The 26,419-nt window shown below is 44.8% G+C and overlaps 1 protein-coding gene across 6 annotated transcripts; it reads right to left on the minus strand.

The window, feature by feature from the left end:
* Positions 1–538: 538 nt before the first annotated feature.
* Positions 539–24,274, minus strand: LOC120407452 (SUN domain-containing protein 3-like). 6 transcript variants are annotated; one of them, XM_039543099.1, is made up of 13 exons: positions 24,142–24,274; positions 13,179–13,285; positions 12,086–12,181; positions 11,024–11,108; positions 10,191–10,261; positions 8,830–8,891; positions 8,423–8,463; positions 7,796–7,955; positions 6,121–6,205; positions 5,409–5,524; positions 2,766–2,933; positions 1,691–1,780; positions 539–785 (listed from the first exon to the last, which is right to left on the minus strand). In XM_039543099.1, exons 2-13 carry the CDS (start codon positions 13,264–13,266, stop codon positions 666–668), a joined length of 1,182 nt encoding a protein of 393 aa, XP_039399033.1. In that variant the 5' UTR covers positions 13,267–13,285; positions 24,142–24,274; the 3' UTR covers positions 539–665. The 6 variants fall into 6 exon arrangements, with proteins under 6 accessions (XP_039399033.1, XP_039399034.1, XP_039399032.1 ...); XM_039543100.1 differs by lacking the exon at positions 24,142–24,274 and adding an exon at positions 18,479–18,534; XM_039543098.1 differs by lacking the exon at positions 24,142–24,274 and adding an exon at positions 14,318–14,685.
* Positions 24,275–26,419: the final 2,145 nt, after the last annotated feature.

The raw sequence follows: 26,419 nt of genomic DNA on the forward strand, positions 1-26,419 counted from the left end.
TCTCTATTGATGGGGAGCAGATCTGCTGAGTAAGAAGGGACAGTTATACATAGTTGCTTTGAGAATCTTAAGTCACAAAGGAAGGGAGAAACTGGGAGTCTAGGAGGAAAAACGTTTCCAAGAATGAAAAGAGTGAAGATCCACAGACTCAGCCACCATTTATCATTTGCTCACAGAGGCACCAATAAGCTATGCAGAGGGTGACTTTCAACTGAGATGAGCTTAGAAAGGCTGTTATTGACTTGGAGGGTTTTTTTCCTGCCTCTGCACCCTGGTCATTTACCTTCCTGGAGCGGTCAGTAATGCTCTAATGCATAGGTGCTGGAAATAGGGCTGCTGCCGCATGCCCTGGCTTGAAGTGGTTTCCATCATATAAAGGGTTTACAGTTTGGTTCAGTGACTCTCAGCACCCCCCTATACAAACTGTTCCAGCACCTCTGCTCTTGGGTTTTTCTAGAGGATCCTGCAAAATGTAGAGCTTTTCAATGCAGAAAAGCAATTGAAACTCATTTTGCCAATATTCATGACTCTACACATAGCCAATTTAAATTTTCTTTATTTCTTTAACAGAACAGAGGAGAGTCACTAGTTGACAAAAGCTGTCATTTTTAGGTGCCTTTACTTTTCTGATGGTGTTCTCACTGCATGTCTTCTTACTACAGGCCTCAGCTCTTGTCTGTCATCTTCCCATGTACCCTGACTCGATAAACACAAGTGTACTCTGGGTTACCCCAGTTACTCAGCACATTGAATTTTATGTAAACAAAAAATTTGGAAAGTTCACTCTGAAATTAAAAAAAGTTAAGAAAAATCAAAACTTGTGTTACTTTAAACAGTTTTCTTCAGTCCCAGTTCTGTCTTTATATTAACCCTACTATTGGACCAAATTCAGCCCTGAGGTAAGAGGACAAAATTCCCATTGAAATTAATGGGAACTGTGCTGACTTATACCAGGTCTAAGCTTGTCTCAATGTATGGCAAATCAAACTCCAGAGCTCTGAAAGTCTTTAGCACCAACTATGGAAAGCTGAAATTCTCTGCTGAAATCAGCTGTGGTGCGGGCCTGGAACAACAGGAAATTTCATCTACCACGATCATTGCCTCTCCAGTTTTGTGTTCTTTCTTTCTTCCCTGACCCCATTTACTCCATTGCTTTGTTCAGGCTGGTACTAATGAAACCTAGGTGTTTCAAAAACACAGCTGCCTAGCTTCTTAAGCACCTTCCCTCCATTGCTTCTGGTACAAAAGGTTGGGGAAGAGAAAGATGGCTGATTCAGGGAGAAAAGTAGAAGTAAGGAAGAACAGAGTCTACGTTCAACTCTGATGTACACTGATGTGTTGCCTCTGAAGTTGGTGAAGATGCACCTGCTTGCTGAGTTGGCCCTACAAATATTTTGCTCCCTGCAAAGCCATTGTCTTCTGCAACTTAGAATGACTGTTGCGGGAGCAGGACTTTGCCAAAAGGGGAGAATTTAGCCAGGGGTCTCCTTTGAAAACAAGTTCACACAGGAACTGGGGGTATCATCTCTCCCTTCCCATATCCTCACACAATACAGTTCTGTTCTCCAAAACCACCATTTAACCACTTTGGAATCTCCTCTGAGAGAGAGATTTCTATATCCTCTCCTCTCCAAGACCTGGTAGGCAAACCTGTACGCATACAGTGTCATCTCATCACCCTTTAAAGTACCTTCAGTTGGAAAGTTTGAATGGTCTCTTTTCCTGAGTCATACATAAAAGTTCCCAGTAGAGTTTCTTTCCCTGTTTCCTCATCCAGTCCCTAAAATCAGAGTGGGAAGACAGCTGGAAGGAATGATGATGTATTGGAATGTAAACATTCCGAGACCCCCACCATGTCCAGATGAGCCCTGGCTGGCCTGGCCGAGCCCCCACCAAGCCCCAGACTGCCCGACCGAGCAACCCTGAGTCCTGGGCCACTGGCCCTGAGCCATCGGCCACCCCAAGTCCCCAGCTCACTGGCCACCCTGAGCCTGCCAGCTGTGTCCAGCTGCCCCGGGCCCCAGCTGGTTGGAGTCCCAGGCCCGCCCACCCGAGTCCCCATCAGCTTCAGGGGAGAAGAGGAGTGAGGGCACGAAGAGGAGCAGTGTGGGCAGGGCCACAGGGCAAAGCAGGATGCGGAAGTGGCGCCTTGGGGCAGAGCATGGGTGGGGTCACAGCCTGGGTGCCCTTCCTGCAGCGGCGCTCCAAAGGCAGCAGACCAGCAGTGTGCCTCCAGAGGGAGGTGCGCCACAACCTGTTTGGGGAGGCTTGACCTCCCCTGGCTTATTATATCCGCCACCCATGCTCACAGCATGAGCCCCCTGAGCTTCAAGTCAGTTGACCCCAGGCCCTGAGATTTGCTGTGGTCTTTTTTTATTCAGTGTAGAAGTACCCTAAGTCTTTGCTGCAATTTCAAGTGAGCTCCCCTAAACCTATTGTGTGATGATGTTAAACAGCTGCTGCTTCCACTTAAGAGGTGGACGATGTTATCCTTCTGAATCCTTTACCAATAGCACAAGGTTGTTGTGAGGCTTAGTTATTATTTGTAAAGTCACTTTGAGATACTCAGACAAAAAGGACTATAGAAATGAACACTGTTAATAGTGATAAAATTACCACCTCATCTGAAAAATTTCCTTAAACTTGTGCACAATTGTGAAGAGAACAGGCCTCATATCCTGTAAACAGACATACAAAGCAAGTCTCTTTTCTTGTATTTATCCACCAAAAAATTCCAGTTTAAAAAGTTAAAGGCAGATACTCACACATACAGCAAAATCCTTTGGGGCGCTAGTTACATCTCCAGAGGGAGAGATTGCTTTAGAGATGTGCTGAAGTGTAACAGCGGTTGGGTAAATTTTTTCAGGCAACTTAATTACTACCTGACCCTGAGATCCTTGGAAAGCCCAGCAGTTTCCAGGGTGAACGTCTGGCTGGAAGCAGAAACCAACTCCAATTAACACTAATGGAGTAACACATCCCACATACAGGTGTATTCAGTGAAAAGCCCAAACATTGGTGTCTTCTGTTATTTGACTTTATGCTGGTAAATTAATACAGTTCTATCAAATCTACAAAATGTAGATTTCCTTGCCTGTCTATCACCTGAACAGAGAGCTTTAATATTTTATGACACTGAGTTCATAGATCAAACCTGAGACTTTATTATTATTTATTATAGGGAAAACTGCCTTTCCAATAATACTTGAACTTAGTCCATCAGAGTCAATAAAGTTCCATCTTTCTATTACACATCTGCACTGGGGCCCAAGAATTATTTTTAAATCAGGCCAGAGGTGTTTGCAGTCATTCAAAGCATGGGTCTAAAGATTAAAGATCACAGACAACAGAAAAGAACATGGTTTTCAGTGGTGTTAAGTACAAATGCCAGCAGGAAGTTGGGGCAAAGAAATAACATGCACATAAAAGGGATTTTTGTTGTGATACAGTCATTCTTCCACTACTGGGAGCAAATGGTTTCTATGAACTAAAATGCTGTAACCAGCCCGAGTGTACCCAGGAACCTGGTGAAGAAGGCTATGACATATTCAGAGTGGTACACATTGGAGGTTGCTCCCAGTGGGCCTGATTCACCCTCATAAAAACACTCATGCCATAATGTTGGGTTTACAGGAAATTACTTGATTTCTTCACCCTTCTTGGAGGAAGAAAGGGAATCGCTACTATTACTTTTTATTGATTATTTCTATTGCATTAGTGTCTAGAGACCCCAAGGACCATCAGGGGCTTGTGGTGCTAAGACACTAAGAAACGTTCAGGGAGACATGGCCCTTGCCCTAAAGATCTTACAATCTAAGATCCCAGTCCAGTACCCACGGACGTTAATGGGAATCTTTCCAGTGACTTCAGAGGGCACTGGATCAGTTGCTAAGGAGGCAAGCAACATATGAAGGGCGAAGGAGAGAAAGACAATTAAAATGTATAGATTTTTATATGCATTAACTACACATTTATGTCCTTGGGGTTTTTAGTCTGTGTAAATAAAGAAGCAAAAACTCCACTGATGTCAGTTTTTAGAGTAGCAGCCGTGTTAGTCTGTATCCGCAAAAAGAACAGGAGTACTTGTGGCTCTTTAGAGACTAACACATTTATTTCAGCATAAGCTTTCGTGGGCTACAGCTCATTTCTTCTATGCATCTGAGAAGTGAGCTGTAGCCCACGAAAGCTTATGCTGAAATAAATGTGTTAGTCTCTAAGGTGCCACAAGTACTCCTGTTCTTTTTACTGATGTCAGTGGGCTTCAGATCAGGCTCAAAGGCCCTCATCCACAAAGATACTTAGTTGCCTAAAACCCAGACTTAGGCAACTATGTCTTGGGTTTAGGTGCTTATGTTCCAGTTTTAGGCTTCACTGCGATCCAAAAAATTTCTGCTGAATGTTGTAGGTGCCTAATCTGACTCGGTGCCAAAGTCTTCTGGGTAAAAGTTCCATTGGCAACTATGTTTCTGCCTCTAAATATGTGCACTGCTGCCTTCCTCTAGGCCACCAGACACCTATCTCACATCAAAGCCTGAGCAAGAAAGAGAGAGAGAGAGAGAGTACAGAGCAGTATAGTGGTTAGGGCACCAGCTGGGAGGTGGGAGACCTGGGTCCAGTCCCCCACTTCAATGACTCATTTATCCATAGCAGAACAGCTTCAACAGGAGAGATTGAGGAAGCCACACATTAGTATATCCCATATCTCAGTGGTTAGAGCACTCTTGGGAGAAGACCCCGTTCAAATTTCTTCTCTCCCCCTGCAGAGGGGCGAATTCAACCTGGGTCTCCAACATGTCAGGTTAGAGCTCTAATCACGGGGCTAAAAGTTATAAGGTGGGAACATCCTCCTCTGGCCTTTTATGTGGAGCAAGGTAGGCACCTAACTCATTCTCACAAGAAATGACTTGGGCACCTAAGCCATTTAACTCCAGGAGAGGGGTTCCCCTTGTGAATCACTAATTAGAATCAGGCACCTATCTCCAAGAGAGGGGAGGGCTTTAGGACACCCCCTCTCATCAGCATCTCCCATCGGCTAGCTTAGGAGACACCCTGCCTAGTATGATGACTTTTGTGGATCCCATTGTAAGTTGCCTATCTCTTCCTATTCATTGTATAGGAAGCCTAGGTGCCTAACTCAGGCTTTGTGGTTCACAGTATTGTTCCTGTGACTTTTCAGGCACCTAAAAGTTAGGTGCCATGGTACTGAGCGTTGCAACGCCTAATTCCCTTTGTGGGTGTGGGTTTAAATACATGTTATCTACACCCGACTGCCCCTCAACCTTTCCTTAATTAGTTGACTAACTAACTGTAGGTCCATCACTGAAGAACAGGTTTCTTGAGACAGTTTTTGAATGAGGACATTTGAAAGTAGTATAAGAGAATACACAAAGTAGACAGATGTGCTCTACCTGTAAAATAGTATCTGGAGGGTTTGCAGAAGAAAAGAACCATGAACCAAAACAACACCCCTCTGTTCTCCCAAGTTCAAAACTCTTAGATGTTCTGTCTGTATCAATGGTGGCACCTGCAATTAAAATATGAATAGATTAAGAAAGCCCAGACCCTATGACAAGCAGTGGATTACAAGATATTTCTAATGTTACATATAGACCATCAGTCTATCCATTCTATGTTCCTCATAGCGGTATCTGAATTCCTAGGTGTCAAAGAAAAAGAGTGCTACAATGTCTTATGGCTGGATTTATGTCACAATATGATGTAGAGATCATCCCATAATGATCTGATATGGAGATTAGCATGGTATAAATGATGAATCAATATCTATAATGGGTTTATGTCACACTATTGTAAGGAAAATCAAGATCTCCCATTCACCTTGGTGAAGTGCGTAAATCAGTGCAGAGAAGAATGTCTCAGATACTTTTTTAAAAGTTCATAACAACATTACCAGAGACATCATGGTCTACTGGTGATGGGAGAGGACAGGGATTCTGCTGGCTTGGGTTGTATCCCTGACTCTGCCACTGACTTCTTGTCTGAACATAGGCAAGTCAGCTTAGCACCTCTGTGTATCAGTTTCCCCAGTTTGTTAAGGAGGAATAACTATACTTATCATTGTAAAGGTGCTATATAAGAGCAGAATGCTATTAGTGTCCTTACCTATGGATTTCTGAGCCCAGTCAGGCATCTGGACATGGTCCTCATAAACCTTCTTAAATGCTACATTTATCATCTCTAGCACTTGCTGAAAAAAAAGAGAAGACATAAGGTAATGAAGGGAAAGATATTTGCAAACAACATAAATACTCACAGGCACTTAAGGAGAAATACTCAGTGTCAATGAGAAAAATCACAATAAAACACACAACCGTAACTTCCATCTCAAATAAGTTTTCCCAGTAACTGTTGGAAGGATATAAACTCATTCAGCTATTGAGGCGGAGGCCACACAGTAAAGCTCTCCACTGCTGTGTCAGAGAACTGGGTTTGGTTTCCACATCATTCTGTTGTTCTAGAGGCCAGCTGACTATGCGAGCACCATGAGTACCATCCAGTCCCCAGAATGCGAGGAAGAGTATCTCACCACTCAGTAATGATCCAGATAGAGAGCTAAGAGGCACTGATGGAGAATCTTATATACTCCTTCACTAAAGTTGGTGGCTCAGTTAAAAGTGACTTTGAGAACAGGTATCAAGGCTAAGGAATTGAAATGATCATGTCTCCATGATGGGAAGAGAGGGTTAAGTTAAAAAACAAAAACTAGCCCTTATTACTATAAGATGTATTTATACAGTGTTTCCATCCAAGGAGTTCAAAGCACTTCATAAAGACAGGGAAGTATTATCTCAGTCGTACAAATGGAACAATAAATGCATAAAAAGCCTAAGAGACATGCCCATGGTCACAAAGCAAGACAATGTCAGAGTCAGGGTGTGACAGGGTGATGATTCAGCCTTCAGTCATGCCAGTTTTCATTTAGGGGAATAAATTAATGCTGGCTGGAGGTAATCTGGACCTAATTGAGGAAGCAGAGACAGCTGTTGCCTGGGGCTGTATAAAAGCCTCAGAAGGAAGCAGCCAGGGACAGGGGCAGAAAGAAAGGGAAATGGGGAGGATAGCTCTTCCCTCCTGTCTGCAGACAATGAAGGGCCAACTGTATATGGTGAAACAGTGGTGGGAACAAGTCTGTGAATAAACTGCATGAGTAGTTACTAAACGCAGGGTGACTTTGTGAATCTAGCAGAGGCAGGAGCCAAAGGGGGCTGTGCCATGCTCTGCTACACAGGGATACAACACAGCTTTCCTGACTCTCAGTTCAATGCCTTAATTACTACACTCACTGCCTCTGAAATTAGGTTTGCTATCCTGTAATGTAAGAAACACCTCATACCTCTAGCTGCAGTTTAGGATCAACTGTTTAAGGACTACGGGATTCCAGATTATACATTTCCAGGAACAAGTAGGAACCTAAACAATTTTACTGGTATAGTGCCACCCACATGGTAATGTTCAGTGTTACAGTTCCAAGACATTTTGGTGAGCAATGCCATAATTACCAAAGTTCTAGCAGATACTGTCAGAGCACAGCAGTGAGAAATCTCCAAGAGTGAGATTTCAACTCTGCTCCCAGCAAAGTCAGTGGTAAATCTCCCACTGATTTCAATGGAAGCAGTGTCAGGCTAGTGCTGAGTGTTTTGAAAATCCCACCCATAATGTTCAGGTCCATAGCAAGGACTAACAGGCCCTAATTGGCTGGGAATGGTGTGACAGGAAGCAGTGTGAGAGTACAGGGAGAGCTACAGAAAGGTCTAATTATACAATTCCAGCCTCTTACATCTCTGTTCTCTCCTGGGATGTCACTCTCCTCCAGGATTTCTTGAACAGAATGCAGGATACCCTCCATCACACCATTGATCTCTGCACGCAGATGCTGCATCTGCTCTTTAATGTGTTCTATTTCATGGACTTTTTCTTCCAGTAAAGTGTGTGACTGCCTTGAAAACATGGAAAAACAGATATTACACACTATTCTGCATTCAGTGAGAACAAGAGACTGCAAATACACCCATGCCTCTCTTTTTGCTGGTCAGATGGACAAACTTGCCCCATTCCCTCCATATTTAGGAGAATGAGTTTTCATTGATACCAGATATAATGCTGCTGTAATCTGGACAGGACCTCTGCTACCTTTGTGCACTTGGAGTGCTGTGGTTAACCTGAGACTGCATTCCTGAGGACATCACTGTCATCACTAGGGATAGAACCTAGGACCTTCAGTTGCAAAAGCAAGAACCCCTGTACTGCTTCAGTAAAAGGAGTCACTCTATTAGCTGAGTAAGCCAGCTCTAATCCTCAGAGTGAACCAGCTACTAGGAGACATAATCATTCATATTTAGCCAGAGAGTTAGTGACACCTCCACTGAAGTAGGGAATAAATTCATTGTCAAGAAATCCCTCTTACCACAGTGACTTCAGCTCTGTTTCGTGTAGCTCTGTCGTTTCCTGTAAGAGAAAGGCAAGCAAATATACTAACCACTAATACGGTCTCAGTGGAGACTTCTCAAGGTAGGCAGGGTAGACATTCCTTCCTCTCTTTGGAGTCAGATACAATACGCCCAATGAATTGACACCAGTAATCCCAGTGCATATAGGGAGTCGCATCCTGCAGCCCCAACTTTTCCCTTATATGGTACAGGCAAAAGTCTTATTAACGTTAATGGCCATTCTGCCTGTTTGATGAAAGTGCAAAAACTGCAGGAGCCTGTCACAGATGCTGTGGGTTGCAACTTTGTCTAGGAAGGCAGTTACTGAAGCTGCTTCTCATTTTGGCTCAGAGGAGGTTTCTTTCCTGTCCCAAGAGACACTTACCTGTGATGCTAGCCCCTCTGCTAATCTCCTGGACGATAGTGAGCCAACACAGTAAATACCTGCTGCAAATCACACACACAACAGAGAATTATTTCATCAAGATTTGTAATCACCACCAAACTAAGTTATCTACTTCCAAACCCACATAACATGTTGGCTACGGAGAGCTGAAGTTGGGGTGCATATAGCTCTGAAAAAACTGTGCTCCAGCCTATCAGACTTATGCCCAGCCTCAGAGAGCCACATACCCATGACATGATTATTGCAACTCAATATATCTAGGAATGCTACCACACCCTCTGAGAGCTCCAACTGGTACAGAATGCGGCAGCCAGTCTTCAGGACAACACTGGTCATGGTGAGCACATCTCCCCAATACTCCTCTCTCTGAATTCTCTCTCCTCTGAACAGAGTTCAGGTCTAGGTCTCTGTCCTGACATTCAAAGCCATCCCTGGGATTGGCCCTGGCTATCTGAGATTCAGGGGCGGCTCTAGCAATTTCGCTGCCCCAAGCACGGCGGCACGCCACGGGGGTCGCTCTGGCGGTTGCCGGTCCTGCGGCTCCGGTGGACCTCCTGCAGACGTGCCTGCGGAGGGTCCACTGGTCCCGCGGCTCCAGTGGAGCATCCGCAGGCACGCCTGCGGGAGGTCCACCGGAGCCGCCTGCCGCCCTCCCAGCGACAGGCAGAGCGCCCCCTGCGGCATGCCGCCACAACCACGCGCTTGGCGCGCTGGGGTCTGGAGCCGGCCCTGCTGAGATTGTCTCCCCTCTCACATGTGTGACCTCCCAGAGTATTCCTCCTGAACAGTGCAATGTCATGTTGACCAATAATGGGAGGCTCCTGAGGAAGAGAGACAAAACTTTCAAAGGAGCTGGTTCTAGACTATGGAACTCACTTGCTCCCACAAGAGATATGAATGGCTAGAGTCCTCACCACAATCAGGTTTAAATGTGCAACTTAGCCCTTCAACTTCGCTTTCCTCACAAGACAGGACTTCCTCACACAGAAAAAAATCTCTGCATACTACCCACCTACTCTGTCTCCCACAACCCAGCCTATCCCCATTCCTCCCCCAAACCTATCAACTAACCAACCTATTTACTCCAGCAGGATGGCAAGGAAAAGAAAGGGTGATTGTTATTTGGAAATACTAGGAGGAGCTTGGAGGTGTTTTTGGCCATGGAATTATCTTGGTAGAGAGTGAAGAAAAACACACACATAAAATAACAGAGTGAGCTCTAGCCATAAGAATCCCTAAATCAATGCAATTAGATTAATTCAGTAAGCAGGCATTTTTGTTTCTAAACTGGAAGTTGAGATTAGACCTTTATATGTCCCCTGAATTCCATGAATACTCACCATAAATGACTGGAACCAGCAACAACAGGATCTTGAAGAATTTCTTGCCATTCTGCAAGGTGATTAGGTTTCTGAAGGAGATGAAGCACAGAGTTATCACAACATCCATACATACCCATACAATCTTGTTCTGATATTGCATTTATTTGGGCTGGGGCAAATCCTGTAACCCCCATTGCAGGCTAATAGCACCCATTTGGGAGCGGAACTGATGTGGTTCTGCTCTGAAGTGAGGGCTTAGTTGCAGAGAGCTTGCATAGAGGTCCCTTCCTCCTGCGTTCCATAGAAGATTCTGCATGCCCTAATCTAAAATGCAGCAGAATTGGGGATAGGGTGGGGATGAGGCAAAGAGGAAGCAAGATATGGCTGATGGATCTGTGACTAGCGAAACTGGGCCAGAGAGACTGGTCAAATCATATCCATGGACTTTGAGGGAAGAAGCATCAGTCAGATGCTACTGCGGCCCTTAGGCTTCAATAGCAGCCATATACTCTATACCCTGGGCCTCACAGCACTCTCCTCTGATTAGCTCATTTACTCAGGCTGTTTTCAGGGACTGAGATTTTGGCCAATGGCAGGTCTAGGTAGTGAGCCAGCAGAGGGACTTTGTTACTATTTGGTTTCATGAGCAGCTGCCACAGAACTGCACAGAACCTGTCCCAGTGACAATCCGAACAGTAGCCAATGTGAATCATGGACTTCTTGTTTCCAACTGGACCCACAGGCCCATTAACTCGTATCCCAGTCTCTCTGGCCCAGTTTCCTATTGTGACTCCTGAATATCCATTTCCTCCCCAATACACCCTTCAGAAGAATTTTACTTTCACGCTTACTTTCTGGAGATGCAAGCCTTTATGAAGGCTCTTGGGAGGAAGACAAAGGCCATTATCAGAAGGCACGGGATGTTAAATACTGTTCCTGTGAAAACAAACCACAAAGCAGGTAGGGCTTGATCTAACGGACATCAAAAACTATGGGAGTTTTTCCATTGATTTCAATGGGCTTTTGATCAGCCCCTTACTTTAAATTGCTTCCACATTCACATCTTCATTAACCCACCGATGGGACATCACACAAAATATACATTAGCACACACATACACCAGGATTTTCCTACATTATTACATTTGTTTACATTAGTGGTTCCAATCTCAGGGTCGCATAGGTGTTTTCTGGGGGTGGTGTGGGGAGCACAACTTTTTATGTGAAATAGGGAAAGTGACTTTAGCCTTTATTACTATTAATTATTATAATGTAGCCCCAAGTGTGTGCCATGCCCTTTACAGACAAATGTAAAGACAAGGTATCTGCCCAAAAACGGCTGAAAATTTATCCTTCCAAATGTAAACTGCAGACTGAATTAGGTGAATTTAATTTACAGTACAGCATATTCTTTCATGGACTTGTAGGAAAACCGTATTTTAGAATATGTAAAAGAAACTACTGACTAGCATAATCTAACCCTAAAGTTGTTGCCTCATTTCTGCCTCCAGAGTGGAAATCAGGCTTTTCCAGTTTTCTGATTCTCACCAAAGTCAATACGGTTCTGCCCACTGATGCCAAGAACATTCCCTGACATTCTGGAATTGATTGGATTGAGTTTTCCAGAGTTGCTGTGTTACAGACAGGTAGATAGACAAAGATGCCATGGAGTTGTGTGTAGGGCATCACATCTTTGGACTAGTAAGAAAACAAACAAAATAAAAAATGCACATCAGCCTTTCTTGCCAGTGAAATTACACATCTGTTAGTTGCATCAATGCAATCCTTTGCATTCCACTCTCCATGTCAGACTACCTGCCCTTGATGTAGCTTTTGCTTGTGAAAGCTTTCCTTACTCTTGCTACTGAGCATCAGGAATATATATTATAAGAGAAAAAGTTCCATCGTACATACGTAGCACACTCTTTTGGGGTGGCAGAGATCCACTGGATGATGAAGCATTGGTGTTGGTCTCAACCGCCAAGTAGGACATTCTGGTAAATACCTCACCTGTCAAAGAAACATCATGTCATTAGGCAGGCAACCTGTCCCAGTTTCCTTTCTATTTTCCTCCAACCATTCAGGTGGAGTCTAAGTGCTTCTGGGATCTACAATTTGTTTTCTCTGTGTCTCCCCTTCCATTGCTCTTCTCCTGTTCTCTTTCTGCTGTAACTGGTGGGTAGATGTGACCAACAAAATGCCTTGAGACTAGATTTCCTGTTCTCACGGTGGGCTGCACAGACTGCTCATACCCTATAGAATAGCACTTGCTATCTGGAGATCATTTGCTGGCCCTTAGTGGTGGTGCCTCCTTCACTGAAGAGCCTCAGCAAATGAAGATGCTGTAATGGAGGAGATTAAAGTATAGCAGGCTTCTCTAGCAACTGCTGCAGCCATAAGAGGAGGAATGAAAGGAACTCATTATCCAGTGTAAACTTAAGCATTAGAGAAAGTTTATTGTTCTGTATTTCTATGCCATGGGCTTCAGTGGGAGCTTGTCAAGACCCCATGTCTTCTGTTTGGCTCAGAGAGATATCATGAACCCTTTATTCTGTGTAGCTATCTGTTACAGTTGGCCTGTGTGATTGGGCAGTGTTTTCTGGTTATGATTAGATAATATTTTATCTGCATGTACACTCAATTACCCTGAAGAAAAGCTAAAATGCACACAGGGAGTCCAGTCATGTAAACCTTCTTGCCATGAACTTCCTGACTTCCCACTTGCATGAGCAAGGGTTGCAGGATCAGGACTGCCTGTATTGTAGGGAGGGATTAAGCTTGCCAGGAGTGCTAGTGTTGTGAAATGTATGTCCGCTGAACTCTTGCATTTCTGCCTATATTGACAGGTTTTTAAAAAACATCTGGTTTGCTAACTTTTTTCCATGGAAAGCAGGGAAAATAAAAATCCCCCTTTAGCACTAATTATAGTATTTTACACTTTCACTCCCAAAGGAGCCCAGAGTGCTTTACAAACAAAAACGAAGAACTGTTCTTTAGTTGGACTTACTCTCATCTGCCTGGCGCTTCTCAGTTGTTTTTGAAGACCCTTGGCTAGAAGTGGTGAGAGTTGATTCAGCAGAGTTACTCCTAGGCATTGTCTGTGACGGTAAGTGCCTATTGAGAGAAAGAAGGGGGTAAATTACCCACCAGTTCCATTATTTAACTAGGCAATGAGGAACAGCCAGCTTTTTAGGTCACAGAGGAAACATCTGCAGCAACAACAACAAAAAGATACAGAAAAGGTACCCCCACCCACTCTCTCATGTTCCAGAATCACACTGGTGGCTCTCCCAGATGGGAGCCTCAATGAACAGCACACCCCAGTTATCCAGTTTAGAACTAGACATCCAATTTTAACTCTCCCTTGGAAGAAAACTCCTTTAAACCTGCTTCTACAATACAAATATTATTAGTTTCCCTAAATAATCACCAGTACAGAAAACATGGCCGTGTTCTCCTATGATCCAAAAAGAAAAAGGGATAAATAGAACTCTTACGAATGATAACTGGTAAGAGAAGGCTGGAGAGAAAGTGGGTGCTAATTTAAAGGTGAGTCATATCAATCTATGTCAAGTATGTTGGGTCACTGTAGAAGCAAATTATATATTTGTAAAGATTTTACCAACTGAAGTTGTCTGGTTGCCCAGCCAATTTTTAGTCATTAAACAGGAGACAGTCACCCATCTTTAGCAGCAACATCACAGTTCCTCTGATTAAAGGCTGCAGAATCCGGCTCTAAACTGGGATTGTCCCACAAAATGTGGGATTTGTGGGTCCAAAAGCTGGTGATCATTGTATTAGTTTCTAGTTTGTGCTGCGACGTCCCCAACTGAATGGTATTCATATGCATGGTGTTATTTAACTCACGCTACACCAGAAACCCCCCCTAAACACCTCTATACCTATGTGTCTGGAATCCTGACATTGCTGACCCCCTTGAATTATCACTTCTGTCGCTATCAGTTTTGTTCTCTCGAGAGGCCGTTGACAACAGTCTTGGTCTTCTCTACAGATTATTTTTTCCATTCATTACAGTGAAAGTGAAGCAAGAATTGGATGAGTACATAAATTTACAGCCCTCTTGGACTGGTATCTCAGACCCACAAAATCAATATGAGATTTTTAAAAACAACAACAAAGCCACACCTGATAGAGGCCAACAGCCAGTCAGTGACAGCCCAGTAAACGGCCTGCAGTGAGTAAATAGGATGGCAGTTGTACTGGTGACATTGTAACAGACTAACCAGGATGACAGTTGCTGGCAGTTGACAGTTGCTGGCTCAGAGTTAGGAGAGCAGTGTGACAGTGTTAAATGTTATGTGGGCAAGAGACGTTACTGACAAGGCCATCTGATATACTTAGAGCTGTGTAACTACTTTTAAAGTGGCACCTGCCAGGTGGGCTGGGCAGTCCTTAAAGAGACAGGCCCTTGATTTAGGCAGGGATCAGCTAAAATGACTTTCATCATATAGGGAGTTAGGATTAAGAAGCATCGTTTGACCAACTGGTGGTTGTGTAGGCCTGCAGAGGGATGGAACTGAGGGGCCGGGGAAGGGAAGTGGCTGAACCTTATGTGAGGGCCGGTAAGAAGCACCCTAACAAGTGACAGGGAGATAAGCACCTGGCTCACAACAGCTCAGTGAGCCACACACTTTTCCCTGGTGGCTGCATCATGTGCTCTAAAAAATCCTCTTTAATTTCAAAGACAATGTAAGTCTCTAGCTCTTGGGCACAAAAACAACTTTCAGAATAAAAGCTGAGTGTAAACCACAGCAATGAGGGCTGCCTGAGTCTTCATGCAGCCTGGAAGAGTAGCAGACAGGAGTGACCTGACCCATTCATGTAGGAAACATAAAGATGGCAGTTTAAATGTCAGCCCCTATCTATTTCACTGCTAATAAAAGCATGCCAAAAGAAGAGAGGTGGTCATGCTAACAAGATCTACACAGTCCATTAAGAGTAGCATGAGAAGCACTTGGCATCAGGAGTGTGTGAAGCTCAGGTTGTGACCAGTGTTTGGGAGAATACCACTATTTTTTCCCTACTCTGGCGTGCCCTGGTATATCCGTGCTTTTGTGCAGGAAAGCAGCTAAAGGGTTAATACAGTAGGTCTCACCATCCTTGGTAGTGCTGACTATATGTCATTTCCACATTATACTTAACTTCACTCTGTTATGACAACATGGGATTCTTTGTGCTCCCTGCACCAGCCAGATCCTTGTTCCACCCCCTTTGTACCAGCCCAAGGGTGCAAAAGGGAGAAAGAGCTGCCCAAGCTCAGGAGCTTGTAGGAGGAATCCCTGACTGGTATAAAGCAATGTATGATGGCTCCAAATTATCCTGTCCTCCATCTCCCAGACTAGCAGACTAACAAAGGATAAGAGGGAGCATGGCAGGAGTGCAGTGATCCTTGGCCAGCAGAATTAACTCAAAGGAGCAATTGCCACCGGTGTAAATCAGAGCAGTCCTGAAGCTGCTTTAACCTATGCTAGGGCAAAATAAGTCCCTGGCTCCTCTTAGAAAAGAGGGAGCACAAAGGTGGTTTTGTGGTACCACTGCTTCTAGTCTCTTGGCTTCTGATCAGCTCAGTCCGACCCAAGAATTTGGTCCATTGTATCAGAACGCACTACATCTCCCATCCAGAGAGTGAGGGAAGAAATCTAAGGAAAGGAAGAAAGAGTGAGACAGTTCTTCATAGTGAGGTGAGGGCTTGCTTTCGAATCTCCAAGCACTGGAGCAGCTGCCAGTACAAGCTCAGTAGCCATGACTGAACTGAGAGAGAAAGAGAAGAGAAGAGAAGAGAAGAGAAGAGAAGAGAAGAGAAGAGAAGAGAAGAGAAGAGAAGAGGCAGCATCTGAGTGCCCTGAGAAGGGCTGAGAAAGGCAGGAAAGTCCCATCCTAAAGAGCAGGCAAAAATAAAGAAGACAGCAAAGAAACATAAACTCCCCTTCCCCGGGCCCAGAGTTCACATGGTGAATGGGAAAGGCTGCCCTGAGAGCTCTAAAGATGCCATTGACAGATCCACTGATGCTGGAGAGATGAGCTGTCTGTCCAAGAAAGTCTTAACAGCGAATCAGCCCATCAGGGAACCCTGAGTCAGAGGATGTGGAAAGCAGCTCAAAAGAAAGGCAAACAAAGACATTCAAAGAGAGAAACAAGAAAGAGCTAAAGGGAAGAGAGAGGACAAGATTAAAGGTAAAGGAGAAGAGTGGAAAGGCCAAGCATAAACCAAAAGAGAAGGACAAGGAAGAGAGCCAAGGAAGAATCAAAGAAAAGGACAAACCTAAAGCCAAGAAATAGGTCAAGTCTAAAGTCACAGGAGACAATGAAGCACAGTAGGTGATTAGACAAGTAGCTAAATGTGAGGCAGAAAAATCCTTTCAGCAGGCTCAGTGGTTCAGGTAGCCCACCTTGTCCTCCAATTAAACTTTAGAGTTTGGCTTCATAGGGCTTTTTTGCTCTTAAGTATTCCTGAAGCTAAAAAAGGGGAGATGAGCTGGAAAGCATTTAAAAAGCTGGATTCTCCATTGCCTTGCACCTTGTGTGTTCATTTACACCCGAGCACCAAGTGTGTGTGAAATGCTGCCACCATAGGCTGGAGAATCAGGCCCATTATTGTAGGGAGAATTACGGGAGCCATTTTAGCATTTGCAGAACTAATAAATCTTGGGTTTAATATTGGCTAAAGGAAAAATACTGAATTCCTGTGAAATAATGCTGTGAATAATGTTCCACTGGATATGTAAAGCTGTAGTACAACAATTTCTATTGTATGATGCAGTGGCTTCAGAAGTAAAGTGGATATAATTACATACTAAATAAACAGTTTATGAAAGATTAATTTATTTGATAACGAAATATAAAAGATGCATCCTGTGACTTCTGGGGAGCAGCATGGTCTAGCACAGGCCTGGGAGTCTCAATGATAAAGTTTTAGTCCTGATTCTGCTCCAGACTCATTGTATTCCTAAATAAAATATTTAATCTCTCTGCCTCAGTGTTGTCATCTGTAAAATGGTTTTTAGACCTAGCTTCTTCAGAGGAGTGTTGTTAGGCTTAGTTTTTTAATGTTTGCAGATGTTTTGAGATCTTCAGAGAGGGGTCATGTCCAGATAATCTTCAAATGGGGTTACCAGGGCAACTATGTTCTATGATACATCAAAAATTCTGACACACGATGATAGTACAGCTTTATTAACAAATCCAAAACCAATTCCATTGTACAGTGGCAAATATAATGTTGCATTGTTGGCAATGTAACCGTATTTACTTTGAAGGACTTTGTGTATCACTAAAAATCTGATGTCTTTTGAAGCAGCATAACATTCTGGCAAATGTAACCATGGCAACCTCAGGATCCTCTGGGGAGTTGGATTAGTTGGTTGACTGGGGAGACTGCAGAGAGCTGCTGGATCTTAGTAGGAGTCTAGGTTTTAGCTGGAGCAGCTGGACTTCAGTTTCTACTCACTGTCATCAGTTTCTGTTTCAACCAATGCGGCTGGATTTGGGGCTCAGTTCAGAGATGCTGCTGCTGAAGCCCAAAAATGAAACCAAACTCAAGATGTGCAAATATCAGTGAACTGAAACTAGTGCATTCTGCAAATCCGCAGTGAGTCTCATTGAGGAGTCACCATCTGCTCATCTTCCTTGGTGCACAGATCAAACAGATGACACCACCACATTGCTTACCTCAGAAAAATTGTCACCGCTGCAATGGGGAATCTTATAAAATAGGAGAAGGGTTGTATGGGCATTGAGAGGAAAGTAAAATGCTGCAAACTTGCTAGGTCTGAAGCCATGGGACTTAAGTGACCCATTTCAAAACTTAAAACAGTAAAGTCAAACAATTCCTAACTTAACACACAGACTAGATTGCCATTTGTTCGGTCATAATATTGGTCAAATATCTTCGTATACCAAATACGTTTGAGAGGAAGCCTTGTTTATAAGTGATTCATGAAGCCAAAATAGCTCAGCATTCACTGAGGTTTGCCTTCAACAAATATTGTTTGACCAGCTCTAAGATCTGAGTATCTCAAGTGCACCCAGAATGATTTTATCTATAAACTGCCATAAGATGGCAAGTTGTTTCTAACCACCACACCTACGTCTCACTGTCAGCATTTGGGGTCAGCAACAGTATTGCTGTAGTTCAACAGTACTGATGAGTCAATGGGTTTGCCTCCTCCTTAGATTGGACAACTCTTACAGATTTAGCCTGGGGTCTAGGTGTATTTTTCCTCGCAGCCCTAAAAGATTGATCCACAAAATCAATGACATTTGATGAAATACCAAACAAACCCACACCTGACAGAGGCTGGCCTTCAAAGGGCAAGCGTTAGACGTGTAATCATTCTGTCTTTCCAGCACACTTTTCTGATCTGAATGCAGTTGCTCTGGTGACATAAGAGACTAACTAGGATGACAGTTGCTGGCTGCTGGCTCAGAGTTAGGGGAGCAGTGTGCCAGCGAGAAACCCTCTTGGTTTCACAAAGGGGCTGCCTAGTTGAACAGACCTACATGTTGGATGTGATGTGGGAAAGAGGCTTTACTGGCAAGGCCACGTGATATACTTAAAGTTGTGTAGCCACCTTTAAAGCCAAGGGCTGAGCAGCCCAGCTAAAGGGACAGGCCTTGACCTAGGGTTGGGTCAGCTAAAAATGACTTCCATCATATTAGGACCAAGAAGCAACATTTGACCAACAGACAGCTGTGTAGGCCTACTGAAGGGTGGCACTGAGGGGCTGGAGAAATGAAGTGACTGAACCTTACGAGAGGTCTGGTAGGAAGCACCTTCCAGATCACCCTAACAAGTAACAGGGAGATAAGCTGCTTTAGGGAAAACATGGGGGCCAGTGAGCTGACTGTGTCCAGAAGAGGGGGTCAGAGGCCAGGTGGTACCAGGAAGATAATGAGAGGATGTGTTGGGAGCTGCCCTAGAGTAAAAAGGACTGAGAGTACAGCCTGCAGGAGCAACCCCAGAGGCTGCACTAACAGGGAGCTGGAATGAAAGAAGCAATCCCCTAGCTGCTATGGAAATAAAATGGGATACTGGCAGCCTAAGGGGCTTTAGGGTAGTGTGGGTCTTAGCTACATCCAGGAGGGGCTACATCCAGGGAGGCTGGCTAGCCCTTAAAGAGAGAGGGCCTTAGAATTAGGTTCAGGTGAGGTGAGACACAACCTTCAGCACAAATGGGAAGTTACAGGCAAGTAGCCAACCAGTGGGCTGGTCAACACCGGGAAGTATCACAGCAGAAGCTATCACACCTGGGTGACAATGCCTGGGTGTGGGATATCAAAGGGGGCCACACCTGCATACTGTAACCACAGCAAGACACCATCCAGCAGAGGGTCAAGAGTGGCTAGACATGGTGAAAGGTCTCCTAAAAGGCCTTACTTACCAGACTGAACAGCTTCTGGCTAGCAATTAAATAATCCAATCTAGTGCACAGGTTCCCACAAGAGGGCAGCAGCTGCTTATTCCTTGAACACTTCCTTAGGTGCATTGGAAAATCATTGCAACTGTATTGTGCAACCCATCTTTGAGATACTGCTTTTAAAAATGTCTCTGTGAGATCTAATGTTTAGGTATTGCTCGTGCTCAATTATTGATCAAATGCAATTTTTTTCTCCTTTCTTTCCCTTTGGTGTATATGGTACTTGCCACAAAGTGGACTGTCTGGGTGGTGGGTGCTGGGAAGTGTTGCCTGGCTGCTGGCTGAGAGAGGTTGGTTGGTGTGTGGTATGTGCGTTAGGGAGTTACCCAGCTGCTGGGTGAAAAGGAAGGTGGGGTGGAGATTTGGATGCCTGGGGGATGTTGGGTGGGTAGGTTGCATGGGTGGGTGGGTGCGTGGGGGACAGTGGTAGAGTGGGTTGCCTGAATGCTGGGGACTTGAGTCATCAAGGTGATTGGTGGTGTAGGTGCTGGGGAGGTGCTTGACTGGAGAATGGAGGACCTTGAGAAGGAAAGGCTCCTGGATGGGATGGATTGTTTGGCGCTGATGAATGGGGAGCGTGCTGGGGGATGTTGCCTGGGAGTGTTTTGAAAATGTCACCCATAACTGCTTTGTAGGTAGTATTCCCACCTCACAGGTAGGGAAGATACTTCCCTTCTACACAGGGGAATTTTTAGGTTTACTTTCATTAATATTTTAAATGCTCTGAGATCCTCAGCTGGAATGCACCACAGAAGTTACTTAATGACAGAATTGATTAGCATATGCTACAAAGCAGCTTGTGTGATTCTGAAGAGAATTACTGGAGTTTCCCTTTGGAGGAAGGGTATATCTGTATAATAATTTTTAGAAATGAATGAGTTTATTCTGATAAATTCACTGCCTAGTGGTCATGGGTGAGTTCAGGCCCAGTCACTAGATGCTGTAAGTTTATAAAACATTTTTTTCTTTAAAGATGAATGTTTTGAATGAATTCTTATTTCTCTGAACCATGATTGATCATTGATGTCCTCAGAAAAGTTCATTAATTTTTTCCATTGGTTACAGTGGGTAAAATGAATTTTGTTTTAAAGTCAAATCTGTAAACTTTATTAAGGGCTATAGTCATCAGTTAGTCTGCTGATAATAAAACTACAGAAGTAAATCATTTTATTAATTCATTTACAAATGCTATTGTGGCTCCTGTTTTCTGCTTTGGAAAGTCCTCTTTATTTCCTTGCTGTTTTTCTCTTTTATTCTTTGTTCTCCATACAGCTGCTTTGAAAGGTGCGCTGGCTCATGTGGTATATTAATGTATCAGTAATGAGATGAGTGATAGGAGTTTTTGAAAAGCCCATGTGTTCTCTTTTCTGTAATTATGAATTTCATTTGCATTAGGATGAACGGGCTCTGATGATAAAGCCCTGTAACTGAAAAACTTTTCTATACCCATCCTACCTACATGTCTGCTCCCTTACTAAACACCATCACTGCTGGTGGTTACACCATGTGCTCTAACATCTCCTCTTTCATTTAATAGATAATGTAAGTCTCTAGCTCTTGGGCACAAAAACTACTTTCAGAATGAAAGCTGAGTGTAAACTGCTGCAATGATGGCTGCCTGAATCTTCAGGCAGCCTGGAAGAGAAACTCTGACAGAGGTGACCTGACCCATTCATATATGAAAATTAATGATGGAAGATTAAATGTCAACCCCTTTCTCTTTCACTGCTAATCAAAGCATGCCAAAAGAAGAGAGGTGGTCATGCTAACAAGATCAATACAGTCTATTAGAAGTAGAGTCTTGTGAGCAGCATTTGGTACTAGGAGTGTGTGAAGCTCAGTGCTCGACAGAATATCACTATTTTTTCCTTATTCTGGCCCATTTACAAGATGCCCGTCACCTTGGTATCTCAGTGTTTTTGTGCTGGAAAGCACCTAAAGAGTTAATACAGTTGTCACACTTCCTTTGGAAGTAGTGCTAATTATCTGCCATTTCCACATTATCCCTAAATAAGTCACTTCACTCTGTTATAACAACATGGGATTCTCTGTACTCCTTGCCCCACAACACAATATGGAGTAAGATCCTTGGCCAGCGGAATTAACTCAAAGGAGCAATTGCCACTGGTGTAAATCAGAGCAGCCTTGAGGCTGCTCTAACTTATGCTGGGGCAAAATCTGTCCCTGGCTGCTCCTAGAAATGAGAGAGCACAAAGGTGGCTGTAAAGCACCTCTGTCTGTGATCCTTTGGCTCCTGCCCAGATCAGCCAGACCCAAGAATCCGGTCCAGAGTTTCAGAACACACTAGATGCCCCCTACAGAGAGAGAGGGAAGAAATCAAAGGAAAGGAATCAAGGAAGAAAGAGTGAGTGACAGTCCTCCATGGAAAGGTGAGGGCTTGCTTTCTACTCTCCAAGCACTGGAGCAGCTGCCAGTACAAGCTCAGTAGCCAGAACTGAACTGGGAGAGAAAGAGAAGAAGCAGCATCTGAGTGCCCTGAGAAGGGCTGAGAAAGGGCTTAGAATCCCATCCTAAAGACCAGGCAAAAGTAAAGAAGACAACAGAGAAACATAAACTTCCTTTCCCTAGGCCCAGAGTTCACACAGTGCATGAGAAAGGCTGTACTGAGAGCTCTATAAATGCCATTGATAGATCCACTGATGCTAGAGAGATGATCTGTCCAAGAAAGTCTTAACAGCAAATCAGCCCATCAGGGAGCCCTTTGTCAGAGGATATGGAGAGCAGCTCAAAGAAAGGCAAACAAAGACATTCAAAGAGAAAAACAAGAAAGAGCTAAAGGGAAGAGAGAGGGCAAGATTAGAGGTAAAGGAGAAGAGTGGAAAGGCCAAGCATAAAGCCAAGAAATAGGTCAAGTCTAAAGTCACAGGAGACAATGAAGCACAGTAGGTGATTAGACAGGCAGCTAAATGTGAGGCAGAAAAATACTTTCAGCAGGCTCAGCGGTTCAGGTAGCCCACCTTGTCCTCCAATTAAACTTGAGAGTTCGGCTTCATTGGGCTTTTTCACTCTTAAGTATTCCTGAAGCTAAAAAAGGGGAGATGAGCTGGAAAGCATTTAAAAAGTCAGGTTCTCCATTGCCTTGCACCTTATGTGTTCATTTACACATGAGCACCAAGTGTGTGTGAAATGTTGCCACCATAGGCTGGAGAATCAGGCCCATTATTGTGGGGAGAAGGTACTGAGAAATACAGAAGTCATTTTAGCATCTGCAGAACTAACAAAACTTGGGTTTAACATTGGCTAAAGGGAAAATGCTGAATCACTGTGAAATAATGCCGTGAATAATGTTCCACTGGATATGTAAAGCTGTAGTACAACAATTTCTATTTTATGATGCAGTGGCTTTGGAAGCAAAGTGGATATGATTACTTACTAAATAAGCAGTTTATGAAAGATTAATTTATTTGATAATAAAACATAAAAGATGCATCCTGTAACTTCTGGGAAGCAGCACGGTCTAGCACAGATATGGGAGTCAAGATGATAAGAGTTTTAGTCCTGATTCTGTCCCAGGCTCACTAGATAAAATATTTAATCTCTCTGCCTCAGTGTCCGCATGTGTAAAATTGCTTCTTCATAGGAGTGTTGTTAGGCTTAGATCTTTAATGTTATCAAAATGCTTTGAGATCTTCAGTGACATGCCATGTCCAGATAAGCTTCAAATGGGGTTACCAGGGCAACTACGTTCTATGATATATCAAAAAATTCTGACACATGATGATAATACAGCTTTATTAACAAATCCAAAACCAAGTCCATTATAAGATGGCAGATATAATGTTGAACTGTTGGTACCTTAAACAGTATTATTTACTTTGAAGGACTTTAGGCACCAATAAAAAGCCGAGGTCTTTTGAAGCAGCACAACGTTATGACAGTTGTAATTATGGCAACCCCAGGGATACTCTGGAGCATTGAGATAGTTGGTAGAATGGGGAGACCACAAAGAGCTGCTGGATCTTACCCGGAGCCTAGATTTGATTTCCACTCACTGTCATCACTTTCTGTTTCTACCAGTGAGGCTGGATTTGGGGCTCAGCTCAGAGACGTTTACAGCTTCTCTGCTCCCCCATTGCAGGAATCATCAGTGTGGAGAGGGATTCCCACCCCAAAGCTGACCTGGCCAGGGGGGAAGCTGCAGTCTTGGGGCAACCCCAGTCTCAGCCTCTCACACTGTAATTGTTATGGGGGAAGGGCTGGAGGGACTCCCACCCCAAAGCAGGCCCTGTTAGCTTAAAGGAGACAAGTGACCCTGCTGTCTGGGCACAGGGTACCACAAACAGCTGTCTCTGGGACATAGGGAAAATTCACAGTCTGTTCCTCACACGTCCCAGGCCCTGGCAGCACTGCGGAGATACCTTGCTCTGGCAGTGGCAGGACCCTTCTCCCCAGCCACGGCCCTCCCGTTGGGGATACGACCCCTCTCCCAAGTCCAGCCTCGTGTCTGGTGGCGTCTCCCTGCACTGCGCCCTTGCTGGTCAGGGTCCCCCCTCACGCTCCCCAGCTGCTCACCACACTTGGCTCCAACTCCACTTGGCCTCAGCTCAGGCTCTGTCTCTCTCCTTAGCTCAGGCCGCTTTTCCCGGAGAGCTCCAGCTCACACGGAGGACGGGACCCTGGCTCCTGACTCCCTCATTGGCCTGCCTGCCCTGTCAATAGGGCTGACCTGGGGCATTCACCCCTTCCCATTGGCCTTGGGGACTGTCAGTCTCAGGGTCTTGATTTCTCATTGGCCCTTCCCCTTTCTTGTGGTACTGGGAGAGGGCTAACCCAACCCCCCAGTAAGTCTCAGTAAGGGGCTGTAGTGAGGCAGAGTGGCCTTCCTCTGAGCTTGATGGGGAGTACTGAAGCCCCCCCCCTTGTTCCCTTACCAATTCCCTTGGGACTTTGCCTGCTGCACCATTGCACAGATGCAACAGCTGCGCCTCTGGCAATGGGGGAACCAGAATACAGAGAGGGAGGAAGAGGCGAACTCCAAGCAACTGATACTAGAGCATTGGTTGCTGGAGCAGCTTCACAGCATGCCGTGCCACTTCTGGGCTTGGGAAACCAGTGCAGATTTGGCATGAGATTGACCGACGATCAGGCCATTGGCATGCAGCCGTGGGATGCCGTGGAAAAGGTACCACTGCACCGGGTTTTAAAGTCTGGTAATTCTGAGGAGGCGATTGACAGCTTTGCATGCATGGGATTCCCCTACTGTACTGGGGCAACCGATGAGACTTGTATGCCTACTGTTCAGTTGCTCCCTCCCCAGCACCAGGGTTCATAATTCATAAACAGAAAGGGATGTTTCTCCACGGTGCTCCAACAGTTTGTAGACTACCATGGCAGGTTTATGGACATAAATGCTGGTGGTCTGCAAGGGTCCATGATGCTAGGATTGTTTGGAACTGAGCTCTGTTTGAATTAATAGAGAAAGGACTGTTTGCCCCCAGGAACACTGGATATTAATGGTGTAGACATTGCTCCAGTTATCCTGAGGGACCTGGCTTAACCTCTGCTTCCCTGATTAATGAAGCCATTCACAGTCCTCTTGAACAGAAGGAAGAAACTGTCTAACTACTGCTTCCAAAGCTACAAAATGACAGTGGAGTGTGCATGTGGCTGGTTAAAAGGGAGATGGACTGTTTGTGGAATAGGTTGGAAGCAGCAGAAAAAGACACCCCAAAGGTTATAGCAGCATGTTGTGTTCTGCACAATATTTGAGAGAGAGAGAAAGAGCTTTAGTGATGGGTGGAAGACTGAGGAAAAGAGACTTGTTCAGTGGTTTGAGCAGCCCACAAGGTGTCCAATACAAAATGCAAACTGCAGGGGCAAGGTTGTCAGGGATGCCTATTCTGAGTCTCAGGTCTGAAATTGGGCAGCTGTTCATCCAGCTATTAACCCGTGGAGAGGAGATGGGGGAGTGGCTTTTAGTTATGAACCAACGTATTTAAAATCTACTCTCTAACTACAAAGAACTTTTTCCATTAAGCCAGCAGTGAAACCAAACAGCAAAGTGTGACAGTGTAGGACACCAGGCAAGGAGCAGGGGGGGCTTAAAGTCAGGTGAGGTATGTCTCGTCTCTGCTCTGCCTCTTTTGGTTCATGGGCATTCTGGTGCTTAGTGATGAGACTGTCAAAGATACCAGGAGAGGAAGGCAGCCTGGGCCCGAAAGATCTTGTGCTCTGGGGCACTGCAGATGAAGAGCCAAGCGGGAGCCTTGCTGGGCCCGCTCAGCCTTCAGTACCCTGGACAGAGCACAGGAGAGGAGAACGCCCCCAAATCAGCCCACTTATGCCAGTGCTGGCTTTGGCGTATCTTGAAGAATTTTCTTTTTGCTGTGACTGGTGCCTGCCCCCAATCCCTGCTCCAGCTCAGGGCTTGGAACAGATCTGCAGGTGAGTGCTGAGAGCCATTTAATGCAGCTGGCTACGATGGAGGCCAGGGGACACAGCCAGTCTGGGCACCCCCACCCTTGCAACGTGGCCCTGTTCATCTTTGCCAGTCAATGTCTGGGGCAGGTCTGCTCTGATCACCTGAGGGGCACCTCAGAGGCTGTGGGCCGCTGTACATACTCTGTACATGTTCTGTACATACTCCTCCCTCCTGTGCTCAGATCTAATGACTTCCTGTACACAGCTCCTCCTGAAGTCCTATTTCCTCTCATTTGACCCAGCGCTTCCCCCAGTCACTGCCTATCTATTGTTGCCCTGGTCCCAGCCACCTGTTATCCTGGATCCTCCTTGGGGGATTTTACCTCCCACCCCGAAATACTCCCTCTTGCTAATTACCCAGGCTGCGCTC

Source organism: Mauremys reevesii, linkage group 6 (genome assembly GCF_016161935.1).
Source record: "Mauremys reevesii isolate NIE-2019 linkage group 6, ASM1616193v1, whole genome shotgun sequence".
NCBI classification, from domain to species: Eukaryota; Metazoa; Chordata; order Testudines; family Geoemydidae; genus Mauremys; species Mauremys reevesii.

Bases quoted from the DNA above. Each gene is read 5' to 3' on its own strand.
- LOC120407452 (XM_039543096.1), bottom strand. From the start codon at position 14,096: ATGTCAGGATTCCAGACACATAG. The intron at 10,262-11,023 runs GTAAGCGTGAAA...CATCTCCTTCAG, and splicing joins AAGGCTTGCATCTCCAGAAA to AAACCTAATCACCTTGCAGA. The intron at 6,206-7,795 runs GTAAGAGGCTGG...CTTTTTTTTCAG, and splicing joins TCCCAGGAGAGAACAGAGAT to CAAGTGCTAGAGATGATAAA.